The sequence below is a fragment of the Panicum virgatum genome, chromosome 9N, assembly GCF_016808335.1.
Source record: "Panicum virgatum strain AP13 chromosome 9N, P.virgatum_v5, whole genome shotgun sequence".
Classification (NCBI taxonomy): Eukaryota; Viridiplantae; Streptophyta; class Magnoliopsida; order Poales; family Poaceae; genus Panicum; species Panicum virgatum.
Window position 1 is genome coordinate 7,291,945 of NC_053153.1, and position 23,777 is coordinate 7,315,721.

The following is a 23,777-nucleotide window of genomic DNA, read 5'->3' on the forward strand; positions in this document are numbered from 1 at the left end:
ACCGCAACAAGAGTGACATGGATATCCTGTGAATTTTGTACAGGTATTGAGAAATGTAGGTTAATCAACCTGAAAACTAGACAGCTCCAAAATTCCCAATTAAAAGAAGAGATCACAACTAGACTTTTTGGTCTGTTTGGTTCAAGCATGCTTATTATAAGCCCCTCCAAATAAGTCTTTTGGCCTCCAAACACCAGGGCTTATTGGAGGGGCTAACCCCATAAGTCCATAAGCACCTCCAGGGTATGCTTATTGTGCTTATTTGTTGATGGGGTGCACCAGATACTCACACTCACCTTTTTTTTTCTGATGTGCTTATTTGTTTATTGTTCAAACAGACCCGAGGCTTATTATAAGCCCATCATGACAAGATGCTTATTAGCTTAAATTAAGCTCCCCCTTTCCAAACAGTCCGTAAAATATTGGAGAAAATTCACAGTAACAACAATAAATAATAGGGTCTATTATTGGAGTCATCGGATCGACCCTCGTCATTTTGACATGCTAAATTTGATACACACCAAATCGTGCCTGCAGCTATTTTGATACACAACCAAACGGTGGCCGAAGATAAGACAACGATGCACCGCTGAAATGTGATGTGACCAAAATGAGAAGCCTCGGCATTTGCTAACAGCACGTGTCATGCTACGGTACTCGTATCCGCTGTGGAAACGTAAAGGATCGAACACAAGGCAAGGTTTGTTATTCTGCGAAAATAAGAAGAGAACATTGATTCTGTAGTAACTTTTATAGGAATACAATTGATGAATCAACCGACTATAGCAGGTCCATGGGGGGTACAAGGAAATTTCCTCAAAGCAGAGAGCACAAGCGCCCGAGGATCTTACATCTACAGACGTCCTCCAACATTGAAAACACGAAACACAGATTACTAGCAGCACCGTCCAACTTTTATGCCTGACCGAATAGAAAATCGTGGCGTCTCCTGCAAAAACAAACTATAATAAAGAATGGTCAACCAGTTCCTCTTCCTTCCTCGAATCCAACTCCTGCAGGCTGCAGCTCTCTCCGGGGACTTAAGCGACGGCGGGCATGTCCTTGAGCCAGGCGTCGAGCGGCTTGCCGATGGAGTAGACGATGAAGCCGATCTCCCTCAGCTTCTCGGGGTCGATGATGTTGCGCCCGTCGAACACGAAGGCCGGCTTCTGCATGTTGTCGAAGATCTTCTGGTAGTCCAGGGTCTTGAACTCGTCCCACTCGGTCAGGATGCACAGACCGTGGGCGCCCTTGGTGGCCTCGTACGCGTCCCAGACGCAGCTCACCTGCTTCACGGCCGTGGGGCTCGTCGGCTGCAGGTGCATCGGGTGGTCCCAGTCGAACTTGTTCATGGCCAGGTCCCGCTGGATCTGGTCCTCCGTCACCTGGGGGTCGTAGATGCTGATCTGGGCCTTGTCACCCAGCAGGCCCTTGCAGACATCGATGGCGGGGGTCTCCCTGGTGTCACCGGTGTCCTTCTTGAAGGCAAAGCCGAGGACTGCGATCTTCTTGCCTGCGACGGTGTTGAACATGGACGACACCACGCGGTTCACGAACCGGCTCTTCTGGTAGTCGTTGATCTTGATCACCTGCTTCCAGTAGTTCGCCACCTCGGGCAGGCCATTGCACTCGCAGATGTACACCAAGTTCAGGATGTCCTTCTGGAAGCAGGATCCACCGAACCCAACACTGGCATTCAAGAACTTGGGGCCGATCCTGGTGTCCTTGCCCACGGCATACGCCACCTCGGACACATTGGCACCAGTGGCCTCGCAGAGCGCGGAGATGGCATTCACAGAGGAGATCCTCTGCGCCAAGAATGCATTGGCAGCAAGCTTGGAGAGCTCAGCAGACCACAGGTTGGTGGTGAGGATCCTGTCCTCAGGAACCCAGTGAGCGTACACATCCTTGAGGGCCTGGACAGCCTTCCTGCCCTCAGGGGTCTCCCGGCCACCAATGAGCACTCTGTCAGGCTTGAACAGGTCCTCAATAGCAGTGCCCTCTGCAAGGAACTCCGGGTTGGAGAGGATCTGGTAGTTGATGCCCTTGCTGTTGTGGGTCAAGATCTTCTCAATAGCCTCAGCAGTCTTGACAGGGACAGTGGACTTCTCAACAACGATCTTGTCAGACTTGGAGACATCAGCGATCATGCGAGCAGCACTCTCCCAGTAGGTGAGGTCGGCAGCCTTGCCAGCTCCAAGACCACGGGTCTTGGTGGGGGTGTTCACCGAGACAAAGATGATGTCAGCCTCAGCGACGTGCTTCTCAACATCAGTGCTGAAGAAGAGGTTCTTGCCCCTGCACTGCTTCACAACATCATCGAGACCAGGCTCGTAGATGGGGAGGGTGTCACTGTTCCAGGCCTCAATGCGGGGCTTGGAGATGTCAACGACGACGACCTCAATGTCTGGGCACTTGAGGGCAATGACGGCCATGGTCGGGCCACCGACATAGCCAGCACCGATGCAGCAGATCTTCACCATCTTGACAGCTAGATCTGTAACCTGTAATTGCAAAAGGTGCTTCTTTAGTGGACTGTAAAACAGAACCCATAAAGATCCTGACATGGATTAGATATGACAAGCAAGTGTTTCAAGTAAACTGAAGCGATCAGGATTCACAAACAAAAGCACCAGATCCTGAACATTAAAGCAAGACTGAAATAACGGAGACATGCAGAACCAGGTTTTACTGAACAAATAGAAGTTACCAATTTGGCAACATCTCAAAAAGTTTACCTACCACATGGATGCATCTAAAAAGGTTTATTTTGTTTGGATGGAAGGTTTAGGACGTATCGAGATCTCATTCCTGTTAAGCAATTATAGCATATATCTGCCTCTCTGCTGAACAAAACTGACCCATCTACCACTCTTCCAAACCAATTACATCTGTAGTTAATGCTTTCAAAATTCTTTCCTTATTAGTCCTTATTGCTGAAAACCAATGTACTGACTTTGGCTTGCGACAAAGCCCCTTTAAATGCAAAATTCAGGTGGGGGATGCTCTCCCCCCCCCCATCCCACCCCCCCCCCCCCCCCCCCGGTGACCGTCAAAAAAAATTCTTTCCTTATTAGTCCAACCTAACAAATCGAGTATCCTTTACTCACTAATTATGCCATCAAAGCACCAAACCAACTATGATCCCGTTCCAGGTTCCAACTACGACTCTACCGTTTACTGAAAAAAAACAGCGCCCAAAGATAATGACGAGCAGGAACCAGATCCATGACCACCAAACCATTATGAATTTACTTCGAAATGATATGAACACCACCACCATGTTCTACGGCGGTGAGCCAGAAAGATCTGAAACTCTGATCCAGAACGGGAACAAAGGATACAAATTCCAGGGGACGCAAATCCTATTTTCAGTTACTACATCGCATAGTTGTGATCCGAATCAGATCCAAACCACGAAACTCTCAGATCTGAGGACACCATCTTCCTCAGAGAACGAACTCGGGGAGCAACTGCTCACAGAACCAACTACTCGCGGAACGGAATCACGACCGCCGCCTGGCCTGATCAGGCGCCGGAACTCACAGCAGAAAATCAAAGAAAGCAATCGCGCGGGATCGGAGTTCGAGTCTCACCAGATCTCGAGGAACTGCAGGGAGATCTCGCTCGGGGAGGGCGGGCACCCGCACCACCGACGAAGAGAGACGGCGATCTCGCTCTCTCTTCCTGCGGGGGGCAGAGGGGAGACGCTCGCTGCCTACGAGTTGTGTACTTGTGTGTGTGTGTGCAGAGGAGAGGCGAGGCCACAACTCCTTAAATACCCCGCCTCGCAAACCCACCGAATCAGATCTACCCCTCCCCCTTCAAAAAATAACCGTGCCGTGTCGAGTGGGGGAAAAATTAACCGCGTCAAGGATGGTCAGAAACCAGAGTACTCTGCACCCCCACTCGGAGTACATGAGAATGGGGGTGGCGAGGTGGACGCCGAGTGCTCAAGCTCATGCATGCCACCAAACTTGCAATAATCAAAAAGGACCTCACATGAGTCCATGACACTCCACCTAACCACTTTCCTTCTATGCCCTCAACTCCTCATAAAAAAGAGAAATTCTCCAGCACCAAGAGCATAAACAAAAGCTTTTTTCTTCAGTTGCTGATTGATGAGCAGTTTTGGTGTAACTGAGCAGTCTGATTACTCTCTGATCAGACCTGGCTCTATCTCACGTTCAGACGGTTCAGCGCACAGAGACTGTCAGGCGAGATGGGCGCGTACATGTAGCCCATGAACCGTAAGCAAGTCAAGGAAGAACATGGCCTGCAGAATAACCTAAGAGCTGCTGCAATTTAATCCCACGGTCAACTACAAACAGCAACCGAATAATTGAGCTCTGAACCATAAAATATGCTACGCGTACCAACCAAGGATGCAAAAGCTACAGCCTACACTATTGGTGACGGAGACCTAGAAATGCAGGCCGGATCAACCGAACCGAGGCAGTAGAAAACTTCAAAGCCTGGACACAGTCAAATCCAGGAAGCTGATGCTGATGCTTCTCCCAATGATACTCTCCACCGGGTCACCAGCCAAAACGTGCGTTTTGTTTGCTGATTAAGAAACACAGGCTGGATCCAGTGAAGGGAAACTCCAAGGTTGATGGTATAAAAGTTAAAGATGAGTAAGGAAAAAATAAAGAGGCTGTGTTTATGCAGAGATGGAGTGTAAGCAGGAAAAGAAGGAACTTTCTTAGTCAGTAGTCACTGTCGTTCGATTAATGCTAGTAGTAGACTGAAAAGGACTCCATCTTTTTCTTTTCTACTTAAGCCACCATTTAGGAAAAGGTTCTAGTGAGAAAGTTCCTTAATTTCCACAGTTCCAAGTCATGGATTGGCACATGCTCAAGCCTACCAGGTCAACAAATACCCTTGTTTGTCGCCCAAATGATAAATTCTTTCAAGTACAAGTCGGTGCATATATTGTTAAATACTAATGCACAACACAGGAACCAAAAACCTGTTTAGTCAAACTGATTGAAATCTATTGAACGAAAAAAAAACTAAGATTTTCTTAAAGACTAATAATTTTATAAAATGTGCATAACACACATCGCTTTCGGCTTTGGACGTCATAAATAAAAACACAAGACAACAAGCAAAACAAATCACCATTTTAAAACCCCCACCGTCCCTACCAACATGCAACATCACCATCGATCACACCAACAGAAGGAAACGCGAGGAGCCTCCCACTGAGACATTTCAACGAACACAGGATCTGCATCTCGGCTCCGGCTCCTCGCCAACGACCGTTCGCACAGGATTCCGCCGACAATGGAGTGAAACAGAGGAAAAGGAACTACCACCACGGCGTCGCCCCCACCCGAATCGGTTGCAACCGCCGCGGAGGCAACCGCGACCAACCCAAGGAAAGCTGGTGACTCTGCCTTTGAGTGCCTCTCACGCGAGACCAAGAAACGCAATCAGGCCATGGCAGCCACCTGCAGGCGCGCACGACGGAGCGACGACGAGGCGTACGGATCGGAGCAGTCAGAGAGGAGGAGGAAGTGGGATCTCTGCTGCATTTACCTTCGGTTGCTTGACGTGATGGGGGGAGCGACGTCAACTTCGCCGCCGGCTTGGCGTTTTTCTTTCTCCTCCAGATTTGATCTGGCTTCAGTTGGGAGTACTAACCGGCTAAACGGAGAGAGGGAAGGAGTAGCTACCACGTATCCCTTGCCTTTTTTAGAGCGTGATTTTGTTTGTTATTGCAGTTACAAAGCATAATTGGCAAAAATATCCACCCGTTTTGTTTTAATAAACCCGCACATTTATAAATGATCTATTTTATAATCTTGGAATCTACTATGTGAAATTAAAGGTTTCGAAATAATCATGTACAAATATTTACATTGATTTCATTTATCTGCGTGCATATTCATGCAGAAACGTATGTGGCCACCACACCTCTCCAATGAAAGACACTTTACTAGTATTCTTGTATTTTTATGCAATACTTTTTAAGAAAAAAACAATAGTGCCCGCGTTATTATCAAACAAGAAGTAAAAAACATCCCTCTCCTATGCATGCAAGTACCTCTTTGTGGGTGCTTAGTTAGATGACTGCACATATGATCTCTTAATTTGTCGATGCGGTACTTGCACCCACTAAGCACCGGACTATTAGGAGCATCATCGAGCAACAGTGCTATAGGGCATGGACTTTCTGCATCCTTTGCGGCGAAGGAAAGGGTTTATCTTTTGCTAAGTACGGAACCGCCCCTGTACATATGCACTTGTATTAAAGTTGGCCTTTAGGAGTGCATGATGATCAACTACACATAGGACTGAAGAAGGTCTGTGCTAGCTACCAACTGCATGCATCATCAAAGCGTTTCATATGCGTGGGGATCCAACGGTAACCTTTTAGCACGCCGCAGCGTAAAATCTCAGGTTCGTTCGGTCCTGCAACCACCCTGCTGGCCCTGCGCGCTGCACCTCCTACCGAACGCCAACGAATCGCCGGAATAAACCGTACGGTCACCCCGCGCTGATCATATGCTTTGACTGGCAGTGGCCCAAAATGAACTCATGTGCGCCACCGTCGGGAATGTCCATGCCTTCCCTTCCGGCAGATGGATGATGGATCCAGTGATGGAGTGGCAAAGATCGCCGGCTGCTGTCGTCGAGAACAGCTGAGCCGGATGCGGGGTCAGGCGCTTAGACGACCTTGTCCGGATCAGACCACAAAGACTTGACAGTAACCAGTTAGTCGAGCATGACAACGCCATTGCAGGCTTCCAGCGTCGCGTCGGTAAGCAATTTTCTGCAAGGAAAAGTGTGCACGCGAGAATCAGCCACACCAAACTCTGACCCATGATTTCTCCGGTTCCGGTAGTCTTCTAGGAACTGAATGTTTGGCACTGGACAGTCCCACGAGCACGGCTCCGACGGCAGGCTGCCTAAAAATGGACCCGACCACGACGACGACCACGACGCGGCGGGCGCGTGATCGGAGCCGAGACGCGCGGCCGGAGCCGCCGCTTCGTCAAAAGAAGAAGCGGGGGATCCGCGTCGCCGTCGTGCGAAGTCAGCGGGTCCGTCCGCCTGCAGATCGATCTCGTCGGCCTGATGATGGCCTCCGGCGTCCCGGCCCTTGCGACGGCCGTTTTCGGCACACGTCGATTCGATCGTCTGGACGGCCTCAGATCTGTTTGGACACTGGTGGATTTGGATGGCACGACACGGCGCGACGGCATCAACCGACCGACAGGTTGCTCCCGCCGTGTCCTCCTGGTTCTCCTTTTTTTCCCCTTCTCGTCCCCAATGATGGCGACCATGGCGTGTGCCCGCTTTGGGCACGTTACAATGTTCGACGCGAACATGCCCGGCGCCCTGCTCCTGCCTGCGCGCGCGGGGCTCGCCGCTCACCTACCCCCGACAGGGAAGGGAAGCGTCACCACCCTCGCTGCGAAAAAGGGCAGGTCCTTTCATGAATTTTCTTTTCTTTCTCTCCGTGACCCCGTCGCGTTGCAACCGCGAAGGAGCTGTCGAAACTGCTGGAGCACCCGTTTGTTCGTGCTGGTGCGCCGACGATGCTGGCACCGCGAATTGTTTGGTGGCAAGGGCTAGAGGACAAGTTAGGCGAGCAAGGCGTACGCGTACATGCGCGGGACGACTAGAGTGAGAGGAATACGAACACTAGTACTACGATGTGGACGCGTTCTTGTGCGTGTGAGAAGCAAGAAGAAAGTGAGACCTGGGAAGCAGCCTCGGTGGTCAGGAGGGGCCGACACTGCACAGGCACGGGCGCACGGTCGGGGTGTGGCTATTTTATGGTCAACCGCACGAAGAAACTCCGTGTGGTCGATTTTCTGACCGTTTGTTTTTTTATTTTAGTAAGCTTTTTATCGTTTTCTGATTTTAAGAAATTTTTTCAAAAAAACAATTTTGAGAAAAAAAAAGACAGAAAATTTTGACGAGAAAAATTTTAGAGAGAAAAATTTGAGAAAAAAATTTAAGATGGAAAATCAAAGAAAAAAATTGGAGAGCACAAAAATTTTTTTTAAAAAAAATAGGAAACAGGGAACCTTCAAGAGAAAAATTTTTTGCAGTGGAAAAATTTTGCGACAAAAAAAAATCAAAACCTGGGGAGCTCCGCTTCCCCGCCGCCGCTGGCCCGCCCCGCCACCTCCCCGACGCCGGAGCCGCTGCGCCGCGCCTCCCCGCCGCATCTAGGGAGGCGGATCCGGCAGCGGCGGCGCCGGAGGAGCCCGCGGCGGCGCCGGAGCGCGGATCCAGCGGCGCGCGGGAGGCGGATCCGGCGGCACGCGCGTCGGTGGAGCGCGGATCCGGCGGCGCGCGGCGGCGGGGAGCTCCGATCCGGCGGCGGCGCTGCGCGGGATGGCCCTTTCCTCCCAGATCCGGCGGGGGCGGAGCTGGCGCGGCGCTGGGGGCAGAGGGGGGCGCGGCAGCGCCGGCGGGGATGGCGCGGCGCAGGAGGAGGAAAGGGGAGAGGGAGGAGAGGAAAGAAAAGGGATAAGAGGGGAAAACGAAAAAAAGACGGGAGAGCCTGTGAGAAGGGGAATCGACCGTGAGTTTTGAAACTCACGGGCAACCGCAGAAGCAACATCGGGGCACGGGCGCTGGATTGGAAGCCGCCTCGCAGGTGAGTAGAGTCGCAGCTCCCCGCCTAAAAACTTCCAACCACGTACGCCCGAACTCAGCCTCTTTGACGGGAGCGCGGTCGTGATGGCGACGCGTAGCGAGGAGCAACGACGCCGGGGTGATGCGCTGGAGCTCATGGGCCTTGTTTGGCATTTTTCAAAACTAGCGTGCATGTTTTTCGAAAAAAATCTCGCATGTATGAAGTACTAAATGAAGTTTATTTGTAAACTTTTTTAGGGATGAGTGTAATTTTTCGCGACGAATCTAATGACGGTAATTAATCGATGATTAGCTACATTGATGCTACAGTAAACATCTTCTAATCGCCTGGTCAAAGGCCTTATTAGATTCTTCAGGATCACTAGCACGAGGATTCTGGAGTTAGTTTTGTAAACTGACTTTGTTTGACATCGTAATTAGTAGTTAAAATGTCACTATTTATTGGGAACGTATCTAGTGCAAAGCACAGCCTTCGTGAAAACTCGTGCAAATCACGGCAAAAAAGTTACCTAAATTAACCAAAAAAATTACACATGTAAATGATATGATGATACACAATCTTGTAAAATATATTGTCTAAACTCTACTTCGTTTGTGAGATATAAAAATAACAAATTTCTAACAAATCATCTGAACAGATGATTTGTTAGAAATTTGTTATTTTTATATTTCACAAACGAAGTCGAGTTTGGGCAAGATATTTTACAAAATTGTATATCAACATATCATCTACATGTGTGATTTTTTTGGTAAATTTAGACGATTTTTTTTTACCGTAGTTTGCACAGATTTTCACAAAATTGTGGTTTGAATCAGATATATTCCTTATTTATTAACACGCTAAAATACTAACGTGAACCCAATAAAGCCATGATGCCGGGGCCTGGGCGTCTGGCCACCGCGGTGGGACGGGGACGGGAACCTCATTCCCCACGCTGGGATTTTGACTTTCCAACGTGCGCCCCGCCGGCTCGGGCAGGCAGGCTGGCTGGCGGCGTCACGCGTCTCCCCAGTTGTTTCTTTACGCGTACCGATGGATGGGGATCCGCCGTCTGCCGCGGGGCGCCACCGACTGGCTGGCCGGCCGGCCGGCCGACCGACCGACGGTGGCGCGCGCGCATCTCCACCTGCCACCCGCTCGCGGCGGCCGGCGGGAGGCGTGGCTCCGCTGCGGCCGCCACCACATGGCGCTGGCCGCTGGAGTTGGGCGCGCACCGGCCGGCACCGCGCGGGCGGGTAGAGAGGGGTCCAGAACTGCCGCGCTGTTCGGTGGGTGGATCCAGCGATTCCCCATTCCCAACGTGGCCCTAACTTCCTTCCTATTATACCCTGGGCCGAACTAGTCCCGCCTGGAGGCCCATGTCCGAACTGTTCTTTTTTGCATGTGCGTGAGTTCTTTCTGGCGGTCGGGCCTGCGCGGGTCCCACAAGCCCAGCCCACTACAAACATCCTGCGTCGTCCATCGTCAACCTCCCCCCAACCGGGTTCAAAAAAAAAAAAACCTCCCCCAACCGTGCGTGGGAGGAGAGAGACAGAGAGTTGGCACACCGCGGCAGTTGAGGCATGGCTTGGAGCAGGCCGCGGCAGTCGAAGGGGCCTCTCCGCGCCTCTGCTCCAGCCGTAGGCCGGCGTTCGGTAGCTTAACCCCACACGGCCACGCCGCCGCTGACGGAGGACGGTGGGGAACAAGGATCCCGTGACTCGCGAGTCGCGACCTCAGTCGGATGGCGATGCCGTGGCGGCGGCGCCCCCGTGCCCGTCATTGGGGCTCGGCATTCCATCGAACACCTCCCGTGTACAGGAGGTGAGCGCCTCTGTCAGGTACGCCGTGGCATGCGTCGCTGCATTTTTAGTATCCTGCGTTCCTACTTTCATTAGCAATCTCGAGATTCGTTCGATTTGGGGGGCGTTGATTGGCATGGTGGAAAGCGAGAGACGTAAAAAATTGTTGTGTCTGAAATTGATTTCCCTTTTCAGTGTCAGTTTCAGTACCAGTGCCTGCCTCCTTCTCCATGTCTGAACATAGCGTGGCTATCTCAGTAGCTCCAATGTGACTGTTCCTTTGTGTTGTAATTACTCTTCCAAGACAGGGTGTAATACCTTGAATTGGCTATGACACTTCGCAGCTTGCATTCTGTTTTTTTTTATTTACTTTTGACGAATTAACCTCACCTCCATTACCCCATTAACCTTAAAACTACATCAACAGCTCTACCATCTGTAGAGTAATTAATTACGGGGCAGCGCATACACAGGGTGTATGCATTTTATTAGAATAGCTCCCTCTAAATTGGACAAAGAAGAGATCCATTGATTTAATACACGCATATAGATACCGACACACGAAATGATTACAGAAACGCACAACCCAACTCTGATAACTGCATGCGGAAACTGAGCTGAATTATCCATAAAGGATATCCCTGCTTTTATAGAAAGCATATAACAGAGTTTTTGGTACAACGTACTCACTGCTGGGGCGAAAACTGAGCTGAATTATGAAATATCATCCTTCTTGTAGCAATTTCACGAGTTCGAGCAAGTTCTCATGAGAGGATCCTCCCTCTCTGATGCTTGCGCATGCCTTGTTCTTCCACATTACTGCCCTCGCCTTGACATCCTCATCTCCCAGCAGCTGCGCAACCTTGTCCACGATCTCCTCCTTTGTGATGACTCCTTGTTCATTGGCACAGAGTTTCAGACCTGTCTTCCACACGTTGCACACGTAGCTCTGGTTGCAGAACTGGTCAGCAAAGTAGGGGCAGCACAAGAACGGGACACCTTGGAGCACACCTTCCATCGTTGAATTCCACCCACAGTGTGTCATGAAACAAGCAACTGAAGGGTGTGAGAGTACTCTTTGCTGGGGAGCCCAAGTAACAATCAGTCCTTTGCCACCGACACTCTGCTTGAATTGGTTGAGCCACTCCTCCTTGATTTCTTTGGTGAAGTTTGGCCTGACCACCCATAGGAATGGCCTGCCAGATAACACAAGTCCATTGGCCAGTTCTTGGAATCTTATCGCGTCAAAGACAGTAGAGCTCCCGAATGCCACATATATGACAGAGCCTGGGGCTTGCTTTTCAAGCCAGGTGAGGCAGGTCTGGTCTTCAGACCAGAAATTACCAGTCAGCTTTGACATCGGAGCTACCAATGGACCAATGGGAAATGCATTGGGGAGGAGAGCCAACGCTTCAGGTTCCACCTCTCTGAATGTGTTGCAGATGATGGTCTCAGCAAGTGCCATCAATTGGTTAGTATTAATGACATTTCGTATGTTCACTCTGCGCCTCTCTGCGGTGCTTCCCAGGCTGACCCAGGGGATCTCAGTTGAGTCAATGGGTGGCATCAGTTGGACCATCTTGTGCATTTTCACGTTCCCTGCACCAAATTCGATATTCTTGGTCACTAAGTCATAGGATGCAAGGAGGAACATGACAGTATGGAATTTGCTATGCTCAAGGGGATTTGATCCTTACCACTTTCATCAATAACACCATCCTCAATGATTTCAGGAAGTTTCATCCTTAATGCAAACACAGATGCTGAGTAAGTTGAGAACAAAGCAATACGTACTCCCACTGTGCTGGTCAGTTTTAGCGCCCAGCTCATAGACACATCTGCTATCACCCATTTTATCTTCTTGATTTTGATAATCTCCTCGAGGGGGCTGAACATTGCATCTGGTAAGCCACCAACCAACTTGCCAATGTCTGTGTGATCATCAGCAGGGTCCATACCATCTGGAATTGAGAGCATGTGAATTCCTTCAAGGATCACCCCTTTGTCTTGCATGGACTTGAGGATACAATCATGGTTGAACTCGGTGTTTATGAAGTCAATCTGGAACCCATAGTCGACTAGCCTATGGGACAGCTCCATTAGTGGAATGACATGACCTTGTGCAGGGAAGGGTAGCACCATGACATGAGGTTGAGGAGCAGCAGCCATAATGGCCGTTCCTGTCATGGCCACAAACAGTTTGTGGATAGATGTTACCAGATTGGTTCATCAGGTGTGCATATAAAGGGCGCCATATCATGGTTGTTGCCTCAGACTATACATCAGCAAATTTGTAGCCTGTTGAAGATAGGTCTCACTTTTCCATAGAGAAGGTTATCTTCAAAATCATTCAGTCCAGACTTGACCACTTTGTTTTCTCTGCCTTGCCGGGCAAGCAAATTAGCCACATGTACTAGGGGACGGAGATGTTCCAAATATGCTTGGTACTTTAGATGTATTTGCTTATATGCACGTGACTGAGATGTCTGCTGGTGAACTTAAACTACCTCCTGTTGTCTGGCCTATCCATTACGCGTAAAGAGGTTCACTGGAAATTCTAATAGGTTCAAAGATATTGGAACTATAATAGGAAAATACAATATTTAATTCTTTCCGACACAACCAGGCAGAAGAACTGCCGATTGTATTAAAAAGAAGATGAAGCCTAGACTGGGCGAACACCACTACAACAGGACCCTAAAGGGCTGAGCAACGTCCACAAACAACCGCATAACTAACAACTCCAGGCAACAACTATATTTAGTTCATCTGAAAATAATAGAATTTTAGAACATCTATTTTGTTGGCTCCTGTCCGTTACTTCGAGCCAACATATGCCTGAAAGATTGAAATCCTCTATGTCCAAAAGATAATGCTTATAATGGATATCAAATCAATTTCGCATATCATCTTCTGTTTGTAAATTTTATCAACATTCTGATGTTTAGCGTTCATCTACCTGTGGAGAAAGCTTATGTTAATTTGTATACTCTGCCGAAAAGTCACAGAGCCAGATTGTCTTGGAAATAACTTAAAATGCAATGGCCTGGTTTCATGGGGCATCTGCCTTATTTTCGCTAACCCTGTAATCCCTACATCTGCTCAGTTGTGCAATTCCTTACCCAACTAGTTATTTGAGATATATAGTGACATGCTGACACTGCATTATGAGTAATTTTTAGCTGGGAACACCCTACTGAGTGCTAATATCTTAGACTCTGATACTGTAGTGAACTCTGTACTTGCTTATAGTTGTTGGGCTCTGCTAGCTCAGTTTTCTATGGCATGGCCGAAACTGCAGCATTCAGTATTTTCTTAATGCGGCAATTGCTTCTTCTTTGGAACTTCCCTAGCTACTTCGCAGATCTAGATATTGTTAAAAAATAATAATATTGTAAAAAAACAATTTCTTAAGATGCTGCCAGGTATCACCTTCAGTACATGGCCCATAGCAGCGACCAAAACACCATGAGGACAAATTGCATTTGGCATTTGCTGTCTAGTGACACTGACATAGATTCTAATCTAGTTGTCTTGTAGTATTTCATTACACTCTATGGCTTTCTATCCAACTTCGAGTGCGACTTGCAATAATGTTTATCCAGCCAACTGACCTCTGAACGAGAAAAGAAAGATCTGACGAACTAAAGATTATTGCTCTCTCAGGCACTCAGCAGGTTCACAAACTCGAGCAGATCCTGATTTGAGGGCCCTCCATCTGCGATGCTCATGCACGCCTTGCTCTTCAAGGACAACGCCCTCGCCTTGATCCCCTCATCTCCAAGCAGCCGGGCGACCTTGTCCCTGATCTCCTCCTTGGTGACGATCCCCTGTTCGTCTGTGCAGATCCTCAAGCCGGTACCCCACATGTCGCAGATGTAACTCTGGTTCAAGAACTGGTCAGCGAAGTATGGCCAGCACAGGAACGGGACACCATGACACACCCCTTCCATCGTCGAGTTCCATCCACAGTGCGAGATGAAGCATGCCACCGAGGGGTGCGAGAGCACGCGCTGCTGGGGAGCCCAGCCGACAACCAGCCCCTTGCCTCCAACACGGCATCTGAACTCGTCCAGCCAGCCTTCATCGACACCATTGGTGAAGTTCGGCCGGATCACCCACAGGAACTGCCGTCCGGTGAGCACCAGCCCGTCGGCAAGCTCCTGGAGCCTTGTAGTGTCGAAGACTGTAAAGCTCCCGAATGCCACATAGACAACTGAGCTGGGGGCCTGCGCGTCTAGCCAGGCAAGGGAGGTCAGGTCTTGAGGCCAGAAATGGCCGGCGGACGTCGGCTTGGATGCCACAAGGGGACCGATGGCCAGTGGCTCCTTGGGGAGGAGGGCCAGCGCTTCGGACTCGATCTCTTGAAACGTGTTGCAGAGGATGGTGTCAGCGAGCGTGTACGGGGTGTACTTGATCGCGCCCTGTATTACTGCTCTTCGTGCCTCAGGGCTATTACCAACACCAGTCCATGGGAGCTCGGCTGCTGTGATGGCCGGCATCTTGGGGCTCAGCTGGATCCTCTCATTCCTCTTCACATTCCCTGCATACGGAAGCAGCATGTCAAGAATGAATTGATGCGGAGAAGTCCAAGAACTTGGAAATCTTGTCTACTCTTACCATTTTCGTCAATGATGCCATCCTCTATCAGCTTGGGAACGTGCGCCCTCAGCGCGAAGATGGCAGCGGAATAGGTCAAGAACAAGGCGACGCGCACGCTCACCGTGGCGACCAGATCCAGCACCCAGCTCATGGAGACGTCGGCCACCACCCATCGAGTGTTCCTAGCTCTGATCAGCTCCTCGAGGCGGCCAAGCATCGCCGCCGGCAAGCCCTGGCCCAGCTTAACGACGTCGGTGCGGTCGCAGTCAGCGCCCATGCCGTCCGGGATGGAGACCAAATGGATCCCGGCATGGACAGCAGCTCCGGTCTCTCCTCCCGCTGTCTCCAAGGCCGCGAGGACGCGGGCTTGGTTGTACTCTGTGTTCACGAAGTCGACCTCGAAGCCATGGTCGACGAGGCGGCGGGACAGCTCCATGAGCGGCATGACATGGCCCTGCGCAGGGAAGGGCAGCACCATGACACGAGGACGGGGAGGAGCAGCCGCAGCGGCCATGGAGGCAGTCGCGGCCACCGTGTCTGCGCTGGTCGTGCTATCTACGGCTGCACGGAGACGGAGTCCTTGAGCTGCACCTTCAGAGCTTAGAGCCTGATGTGGGACGCTGGCGGCTCCTGCGGATATTTTTTTGAAGTTTACGGCAGGAAGCTCCTGTGGATTATATAGAAAGAGAGATGGAATTCATTGGCAAGCGGCGGCCATCAGCTCGCGCTTGCTTTGTCGAGCGACCACATCCTTGCAGTTCCGTCGCAGCTTAGATAAGCAAGAATTCGTTGGTACTCATCTGGTTGCCCATCGGTTTTTCTCGTCCTCCCAACCATTCATATTATTGCTGCATTTCCAGCCATAAAGAGTTGCCTTGCGTCATTTTTTGTGGAGGCGACCAATGTAGGCCTTGTTGTCTACGTCTTCCTCATATATGATTAAGGAGGAACACGTAGCGTGTCGTCGTGGCAACTTACTAATTTAATTTCTGCCAGGGCTAAACCGATTATAGGAAAATGCCATTTACAGTCCTCAGTCCTAACAAAACTGCTCAGGTACTGATTCATTTCCCCATTTATTTCCTTGCGTTCTTGATGGTACTACTTGATAGAGTGAAGTTCCTTGCAATAGTATCTGTACAGCAACAGCACTACTCCATGGAAGTGGCCAAATGCTTTTATATGATCATTACATTTGCCATATCCTGATACAGTTTCTGTAATTTCATTTCTTTGGTAATGAAATTCGGGTAACACCCCAGTAGAAAAATATGCTGATATAATTCTCAAGTTAGCACAATCCTTTGTAGGGTTTGCTTAACTGTTACAAATAGCTGGCATTCAGCATCTCTATGCCAATCCAGCAATTGGTTTCTGTCTGGAACTTCTCTGGGTGCCTTGTAGATTGAGGGATGGTATGTCACTTTCACAACATGACCCATTGCTCCAACTCCACATGTTGCTTTACCATACTCAATATGGAAGTGGCCAGATGCTTTTATATCAACTTTGCATTTGGTCTGTGCTGATACAATTCTAAAGCCAGCACAATCCTTTTGTACTAGTGTTTGCTTGTTTGAGTACGCATTCAGTATTCCTATCATCCTATGCCAATCTAGCAATGTCTGGAACTTCTCTCTCGATGGTATGTGTCACTTTCAGGCCATGATCCTTGCTCATTTGTTGCATTGCACTTGCTCTCTAGTGATACAATAATAGCAATTCCAATTGCGGAACAACCCTTTGTTTTGTTGCCTGAAACAATGCGATGAGAATAAGACAATGGTCCACCTACATGTTTGAATGCTTTAATATTGTTACGGCTCTGCAACAAATGTATATCTAACCAACAGACCTCTGAACGTCCAAAAAATTTACTGACATGCTAAAAACTAATCTTCTCTTAGCAGGTTCACAAGTTTGAGCAGATCCTGATGCGAGGACCCTCCATCCGCGACGCTGGCGCATGCCGCGGTCTGCAAGGACGGCGCCCTCGCCTTGATCCCCTCGTCGCCGTGCAGCCGCGCCACCTTGCGAAGTTCGGCCGGACCACCCACAGGAACGGCCGCCCGGTGAGTTCCAGCCCGTCGGCGAGCTCCTGGAGCCGTTCCGCGTCGAACACCGTGAGGCTCCCGAACGCCACGTAGATGACTGAGCCGGGAGCCTGCGCGTCAAGCCAGGGGAGGCAGGTCTCGTCTTCGGCCCAGAAATGGCCGCCCGCCGATGTGGAGGGCGCCTCCAGCGGGCCGACGGCCAGCGGCGGTATGGGCAGGAGGGCCAGGGCCTCGGACTCGATCTCCAGGAACGTGTTGCACACGATGGTTTCCGCGAGACTGATGAATTTCGGGTTGTTCTCGAGCACGCTCTGAATCGCGGCTTTGCGCGACTCAGGGCTCTTGCCAAGTCTGGTCCAGGGAACCTCGGTGGCATCGATGGACGGCATCTTGGACCTCAGCTGGATCCTCTCATTCCTTTTCACATTCCCTGCAGATGTAAGCCATGGATGTCCTTGATGATCTTAACAACTTCATTTTTCTAAACTGCTAAAGACGATGCCTGGCACTTAGAATCGAATGTTGTTTTTCGAGGGGTTCGTTTTTTGGTCTGCTTTCATTACCTGTTTCGTCGATGATTCCATCCTGTATCATCTTTGGGAATATGCATCCGCAGGGCGAAGATGGCGGCCGAGTAAGTCGAGAACAAGGCGACGCGCACGCCCACCGCGGGGACCAGCTCCAGCACGAAGCTTATGGTCACGTCGGCCATCACCCTCCTTATCTTCTCGGACCTGATCGTCTCCTCCAGGCCGCCGAGCATCGCCGCCGGCAAGCCCTGGAGAAGCTTGCCGATGTCCGTGCGGTCTCCGTCGGGGCCCATGCCGTCGGGGAAGGAGACGAGGTGGATCCCGCCGGCACGGCTCGTCGCTTCTGCGGCCGCTCCTCCTGCCATGGCCGCGAGGATGCGGGCGTGGTTGAAGTCTGTGTTCACGAAGACGACCTCGAAGCCGTGCTCGACGAGCCGGTGCGACAGCTCCATGAGCGGCATGACATGGCCCTGCGCGGGGAAGGGCAGCACCATGACACGAGGCCGAGGAGAAGGCGCCTCCATGGAGGCAGATGCGGTAGCTTGGCCCGGGTGCTTTACGGCGAATTTGAATGCGAACTCGATCGAGGACGCGGATGCGTCATTCCTTGCATCAGCGAGAGTGTGCTAGTGCTAGTGTGCTACTGGATTGGAGTCGGATTTGCCCAGTCATTCGTATGTTGTGTGGCGGCAGCCTAGACAACAAGTCATGATAGATTGGTTGTATTGTATACAGGGTAGGTTTGGTTGGCTATCAACGTGGGCAAGCCAATAAATTTTAGCATTTATTTTGTTGATCCCAATATTAATGTCATATTTGGGCTGTAGTGTAACGGCTAAATTGTGCCAACTTGGCAACTAGTAGCTTCTAAAAAAATGATGCTGGCCACATAAAAGCAAATTCCACCAGCAAAATAAAGTAACATTTCAATGCGATTCATATTTAAAAAGAACATTTTAAGTTCTATTGGCATGATGATGATGAAGACATGTCTGATGGTGAGGCGTGGTGCTGATGGGACTTGCTGTTGTTGCTTTTGCTCTTGCTTCTTGTGGCTCTTTTTTTTAGATAATGGAAATAGTACCGGCTTTGACCCCAGGGAGGCTACAACTAAAACAAAGTTTGCAGCTCGAAGGACTGCGATCACTCACACATGACTATACAAGAAGTTTGCAGCTAGCCAATAGTTTGCTGAAAGCATTTATTAAGAGCAAATCCTATTACTAAACTTCCAACTATGGTTGGCAAAGATCTGTATGACCAGAACTTTCATGGTTCGACATGCCTCCTGTAGCTCCTCCTTGTCTTCATCACACCTTTGTAGCAGAGCCCATAGCCTGAGCTAGTGTGTGCCCCAGTAAAGTACCTGCATATAAGTTTTAGATGGTAATCTGTCAAACACTATGTCATTTCTACTAAGTCAGATAGCCCAACATAAAGCAGATGTTCCTTTTAGCAGTTTTCTTTTTAACTTGGTTCCCACAGTTGTAAGCCAATTACCAAATAAATGAGTAATACTTTGAGGTGGACTTAAATCAAAGGTACAGTGTATAACTCGCTAAAGGAATTTGGTCACATGACAGTCAAAAAAGAGGTGTTGAATAGTTTCATCATTAGAGAAAAACAACACAATTTGTTACCATTCCAGATCCTTCTTATTAAATTATCTTTAGTAAGGATAACACCTTTTTTTAGGTACCCCATAAAAATTTTAATCTTCAGGGGCATCTTTAATTCCACAGATGTTTGTCAAACTGTACATTACCATTGCTAATAAGTACATTATACATTGAGCTAACGGTGAACGTACCAGCTTGAGTCAGATTCCAATGGAAGGCATCAGCATTATTATTTAACTGAACATGACTAATGCGAGCAACTAAATCATGCCATAAATACAGATTGTGACCTGTCAATGTTCGTCTAAAGGACATGTTAAGAGGTACTCGTTCAAAGACTGATGCTACCGTTGCATTTTTTTTCGCACAATATTAAAAAGAGAAGGGTATTGCTGTCTAAGTGTATGACTGTCTATCCATTTATCTTCCCAAAAACATATTTGATTGCCATCATTTAACTGAAATGATCCAAAATTTAGGAAGAAATCTTTTACTTTCATGGGATCAGCCCAAAATTGAGAGTCCCCTGGTTTCTTTTGAACTTGAGCAATAGTCTCGCTCATTAAGTACTTTTTTCCTTAATAAACTTTGCCAAATACCCTCCTGTGGCTCTCTTTCTAGTTATACTGTGACTGGATGTTAAATTTTTGTTGCGACGACATGTCCTAGGAAGCCTAGGATCTGGCTAAGCGATAGTAGGGAGGCTTAAGGGTTGAAGGTCAATTCTCATTCCCTCTCAAAATTTTACCGGTTCCTCTTTTCTAACCCTCCTCTCCCCGCCCTTCTTTCTTCGGTCGTTGTCTGAACTTATGGTATTTCCATTTTGTAATCGAAATAGGGATTGTCCTCATCTAAAAAAAAAAGTTTTATTAGCATGGAAAATACCAACATCGTTAGGATTTGGGTCGATTTTCAGGTGAAGGTTGCAGAACTGTTTAAAACGATTCCTTCCATCTTCTTTTGTCCACTCTCCTAGTCTCCTGCAGTCCTGCCACTGCCAAGGCTGCCACCGTAAAATTCGAAATTTTATTATTAGCAGGGAACCAGTCGTACAACCCGGCCAAATTTAATAAGCCCAACAGCTAACAAGGACCCAGTCCAACAACAGCCCACAACTCCACTAAGTTCATGACCTCATGGGCTGTGGTCTGTGGTCTGTGGACTCCTGGACCCACTCCACCACAGTCCGGCGGTTGGGCTACGAGCACACAGGCGTGGCGAGCGCCGATTCCTGTACCAGGTCCAAAAAAACCTTCTGAGATCTGGCAGACCGGCACGATGACCGGCCCCTCCGACGGCCCGCCGGGCGCCGTGGCAAGGCTGTTCTCCTCCAATCTTGGTCGGAGCCACGAATCCCGCCGTCCCTCGGTCGGCGGCGCCTTCAGCTCCGGCATCCCAACGACACACCCCTATTGTTCTCTCAGCAGATTCACAAACCTGAGCAGATTCTGATGCGAGGACCCTCCACCCGCGACGCTGGCACGCGCCGCGCTCTTCAACGACAATGCCCTCGCCCTCATCCCCTCGTCGCCGAGCAGCCGCTCCAGCTTGTCCCTGACCTCCTCCTTGGTGACGACCCCCCGCTCGTCGGCGCGGAGCCTCACGCCCGTGCGCCACACGTCGCAGACGTAGCTCCGGTTGCAGAACTGGTCGCCGAAGTGGGGCCAGCACAGGAACCGGACGCCGTGCCTCGCCCCTTCCATGACCGAGTTCCACCCGCAGTGCGTCACGAAGCAGGCCACCGACGGGTGCGCGAGCACGCGCTGCTGGGGAGCCCAGCCGACGACCAGCCCCGTCCCACCGCCGACCCGGCGCCTGAACTCGTCGAGCCAGCCGTCGACGACACCGTCGGCGGCGAAGTTCGGTCGGACCACCCAAAGGAACGGCCGCCCGGCCAGCGCCAGCCCGTCGGCGAGCTCCTGGAGCCGTGTCGCGTCGAAGACCGCCAGGCTCCCGAACGCCACGTACACGACGGAGCCGGGTGCCTGCGCGTCGAGCCAGGCGAGGCAGGTCGGGTCGTCGGGCCAGAAATGGCCGGCTGCCGACGCGGCCTTGGGCGCCTCCAGCGGGCCGACGGCCAGCACCGTCTTCTTCGGGATGAGGGCCAACGCCTCGGACTCGATTTCCTGGAAGGTGTTGCAGACTATGCTGTCAGCGATCGCGAGCGCCGCGCCGGTCTTGATCACGGCCTGGAAGGTGGCTCTCCGTGCTGTCGGCGTCTTGCCGACGCCGCTCCAGGGGAGCTCGTCGGCGTCAACGGCCGGCATCTTGGGGCTCAGCTGGATCCTCTCGTTCCTTTTTACGTTCCCTGAGCAATCACCAAGCATGTCCCTTGATGTTAGCGCTACAAATTGAATTTCTGGATGACTTGAAAATCGCAGTGTTCGTGTCTCACCATCTTCGTCGAGGATGCCGTCCTCGATCATCTTAGGAGCGTGCGTCATCAGCGCGAACACGGCAGCCGAGAACGCCGGAAACAAGGCGACGCGCACCCCCGCCGCGGCGGCGAGCTCCAGCGCCCAGACCATGGGCACGTCGACCACCATCCACCTGATCTCCTTGGACCTGATCGGCTCCTCGAGGTGGTCGAGCATCGCTGCCGCCAGGCTCTCGGCGAGCTTGCCGATGTTGGAGCGGTCAGCGTCGGGGGCCATGCCATCCGGGAAGGAGACCATGTGGATCCCGGCTGCGGCAGGGGGCCGCGCTCCGGCCTGGTCTCCTCCACCTTCCATGGCCCTGATAATCCGGGCATGGTTCAAGTCCGTGTTCACGAAGTAGACCTCGACGCCGTGATCGGCGAGCCGGTGGGACAGCTCCAAGAGGGGCATGACATGGCCCTGCGCTGGGAACGGCAGCATCAGGACACGGGGACGGGGAGGCGCCGCCGCCATGGATGCTGTTGCTTGCTTGGCGAGTTGGCGTTGGAGTGGTCACATCTAGCACCGCGATCGCCGGAACCAAACCTTGATCACCGGCTCATTCTTTTAGTGAAGGCTCGTTCTCGTTGATTCATATTTAAATTTAACAAATTTAAAAGACCGATCATCGATGCAACTGCGTCGTTTTTATAGAGTAACGGTGGCACTCAACTTGACCATAGGATTCCTAATAATTCATTTATTTTCTATATAAGAAACAGACGTTGACCCGGTTAGTGGCGGCGCATCCAGAGGTCAGAATAATTTGGGGCACACTGTAACGAACATGGCATCATTTATGCCATTTCGAGTGATTTTGGTGATCGAATAACAACACAACACTTGGACTAACATGATTGTTAAGATGACCATTCTCAGGTTTTTAGGTTCATGTGATGACAAAGAGAAAGAGAAGATAGGCATAGCAAGGCCTGAAGGGCCGCCCCTACGGGGGTTCCGGGCAGCGCCCTGAAAGCTCTTCGGTCGGAAGCACCGGAAGAACCGACGCATGAAGCATCGGTGCATCCGATGGTTGTCGGAAGAACCGATGCCATGGCAGAAGGGAATCAAAGCCAAGTCACCTTATGGGCACCGGATGAACCGACGGGTCAAAAGGGGGCATCGGTGCATTAGGCGTCCTATGTTCCAGAGACGATGTCAAGAGCCCAGGAGAAGATTCTTCAGCACCAGTTGAACCGGTGAAGCATCGGTGCATACCATCAGTGTAATGACGTCAGCTGTCAGGAGAAGATCCTTAAGCACCGGATGAACCGGTGATGCATCGGAACAAAGTATCGGTTCAACCAGTGGTCACTGTGTCAGCTGTCAGGAGTTCAACGGCTACTTCAGTTTATGAGTGACCAGAAGAACTGACGCTACCCCGCCAGAGGCATCGGTTCTTCCGGTGATACGCAGATTTTCTGCTGACCGTTGGAGCAACGGCTACAAGACTTGGTGGCCTATATATATTGCTGGAGTTGCTGGACATCCCACACACACCCAAGAACATCTCCAAGCTATACAAAGGCATCAAGATCATATCCTTAGCCCTTAGCACACTTTGAGAGTGTTGTGTAAAGGATTAGCTCTTAGTGAGTGAGATTGCAAGGCTTCGAGCCTTTGTGCTGTGGTTCATTAACGAACCAAAACAAGAGCTTGGTGCGCCGGCACCTTGGAGCTTGAAGCTCGCCGGCAACGTCATCGATCCTCTGACTTGGTGTGGAGCGGCGACGACATCTTTATGCGGGGGACGTGGAGACCCCCATCCTTTGTGGAGAAGCTCCTTAGTGGAACCCGGGGCCAAGGTGACCGTGATTGTGTTCACGGAAGAGACTTGGTGGCCGAGTAGCAATACTCTTAGTGAGTGCTACAACAACGTGGATGTAGGTGTGCCTTTGTGGCTAACCGAACCACGGGATAAACACCCGCGTCAAGAGTTTGCTATCTCCTATCCCGCTCTTTAAACTTCCGCATTTCATACTAGCAATTTGTGTGACTTTACTTTTATAGAATAGTTTCTTGATAGGAAAGGCTATAGGTTGCTAAACTCTTTTGGGATAGGGGTTTCACACTAGAACAACCTAGTTGCACATCTAGATAGCATGTTTTAGTTTAAGTTTTGTGCAAACTAGTTAGAGCCTTAGGTCAAGG

The 23,777-nt window shown here is 50.4% G+C and overlaps 3 protein-coding genes and 1 pseudogene across 3 annotated transcripts; all 4 read right to left on the reverse strand.

The window, feature by feature from the left end:
* Positions 1-701: 701 nt before the first annotated feature.
* On the reverse strand, positions 702-4,001 carry LOC120690048 (UDP-glucose 6-dehydrogenase 5-like). Its single transcript, XM_039972568.1, has 2 exons — positions 3,597-4,001; positions 702-2,504 (listed from the first exon to the last, which is right to left on the reverse strand). The coding sequence occupies exon 2, from the start codon at positions 2,481-2,483 to the stop codon at positions 1,041-1,043; it is 1,443 nt and encodes a 480-aa protein (XP_039828502.1). The 5' UTR covers positions 2,484-2,504; positions 3,597-4,001; the 3' UTR covers positions 702-1,040.
* A 6,858-nt stretch (positions 4,002-10,859) lies between these two features.
* LOC120690050 (UDP-glycosyltransferase 83A1-like) lies at positions 10,860-15,796 on the reverse strand. Its single transcript, XM_039972570.1, has 4 exons — positions 15,025-15,796; positions 14,183-14,947; positions 12,102-12,524; positions 10,860-12,003 (listed from the first exon to the last, which is right to left on the reverse strand). Exons 1-4 carry the CDS (start codon positions 15,518-15,520, stop codon positions 11,129-11,131), a joined length of 2,559 nt encoding a protein of 852 aa, XP_039828504.1. The 5' UTR covers positions 15,521-15,796; the 3' UTR covers positions 10,860-11,128.
* Positions 15,797-16,734: 938 nt separating this feature from the next.
* Positions 16,735-18,302, reverse strand: LOC120690051 (annotated as a pseudogene).
* A 2,168-nt stretch (positions 18,303-20,470) lies between these two features.
* On the reverse strand, positions 20,471-22,171 carry LOC120690049 (UDP-glycosyltransferase 83A1-like). Its single transcript, XM_039972569.1, has one exon. The coding sequence runs from the start codon at positions 22,098-22,100 to the stop codon at positions 20,619-20,621; it is 1,482 nt and encodes a 493-aa protein (XP_039828503.1). The 5' UTR covers positions 22,101-22,171; the 3' UTR covers positions 20,471-20,618.
* Positions 22,172-23,777: the final 1,606 nt, after the last annotated feature.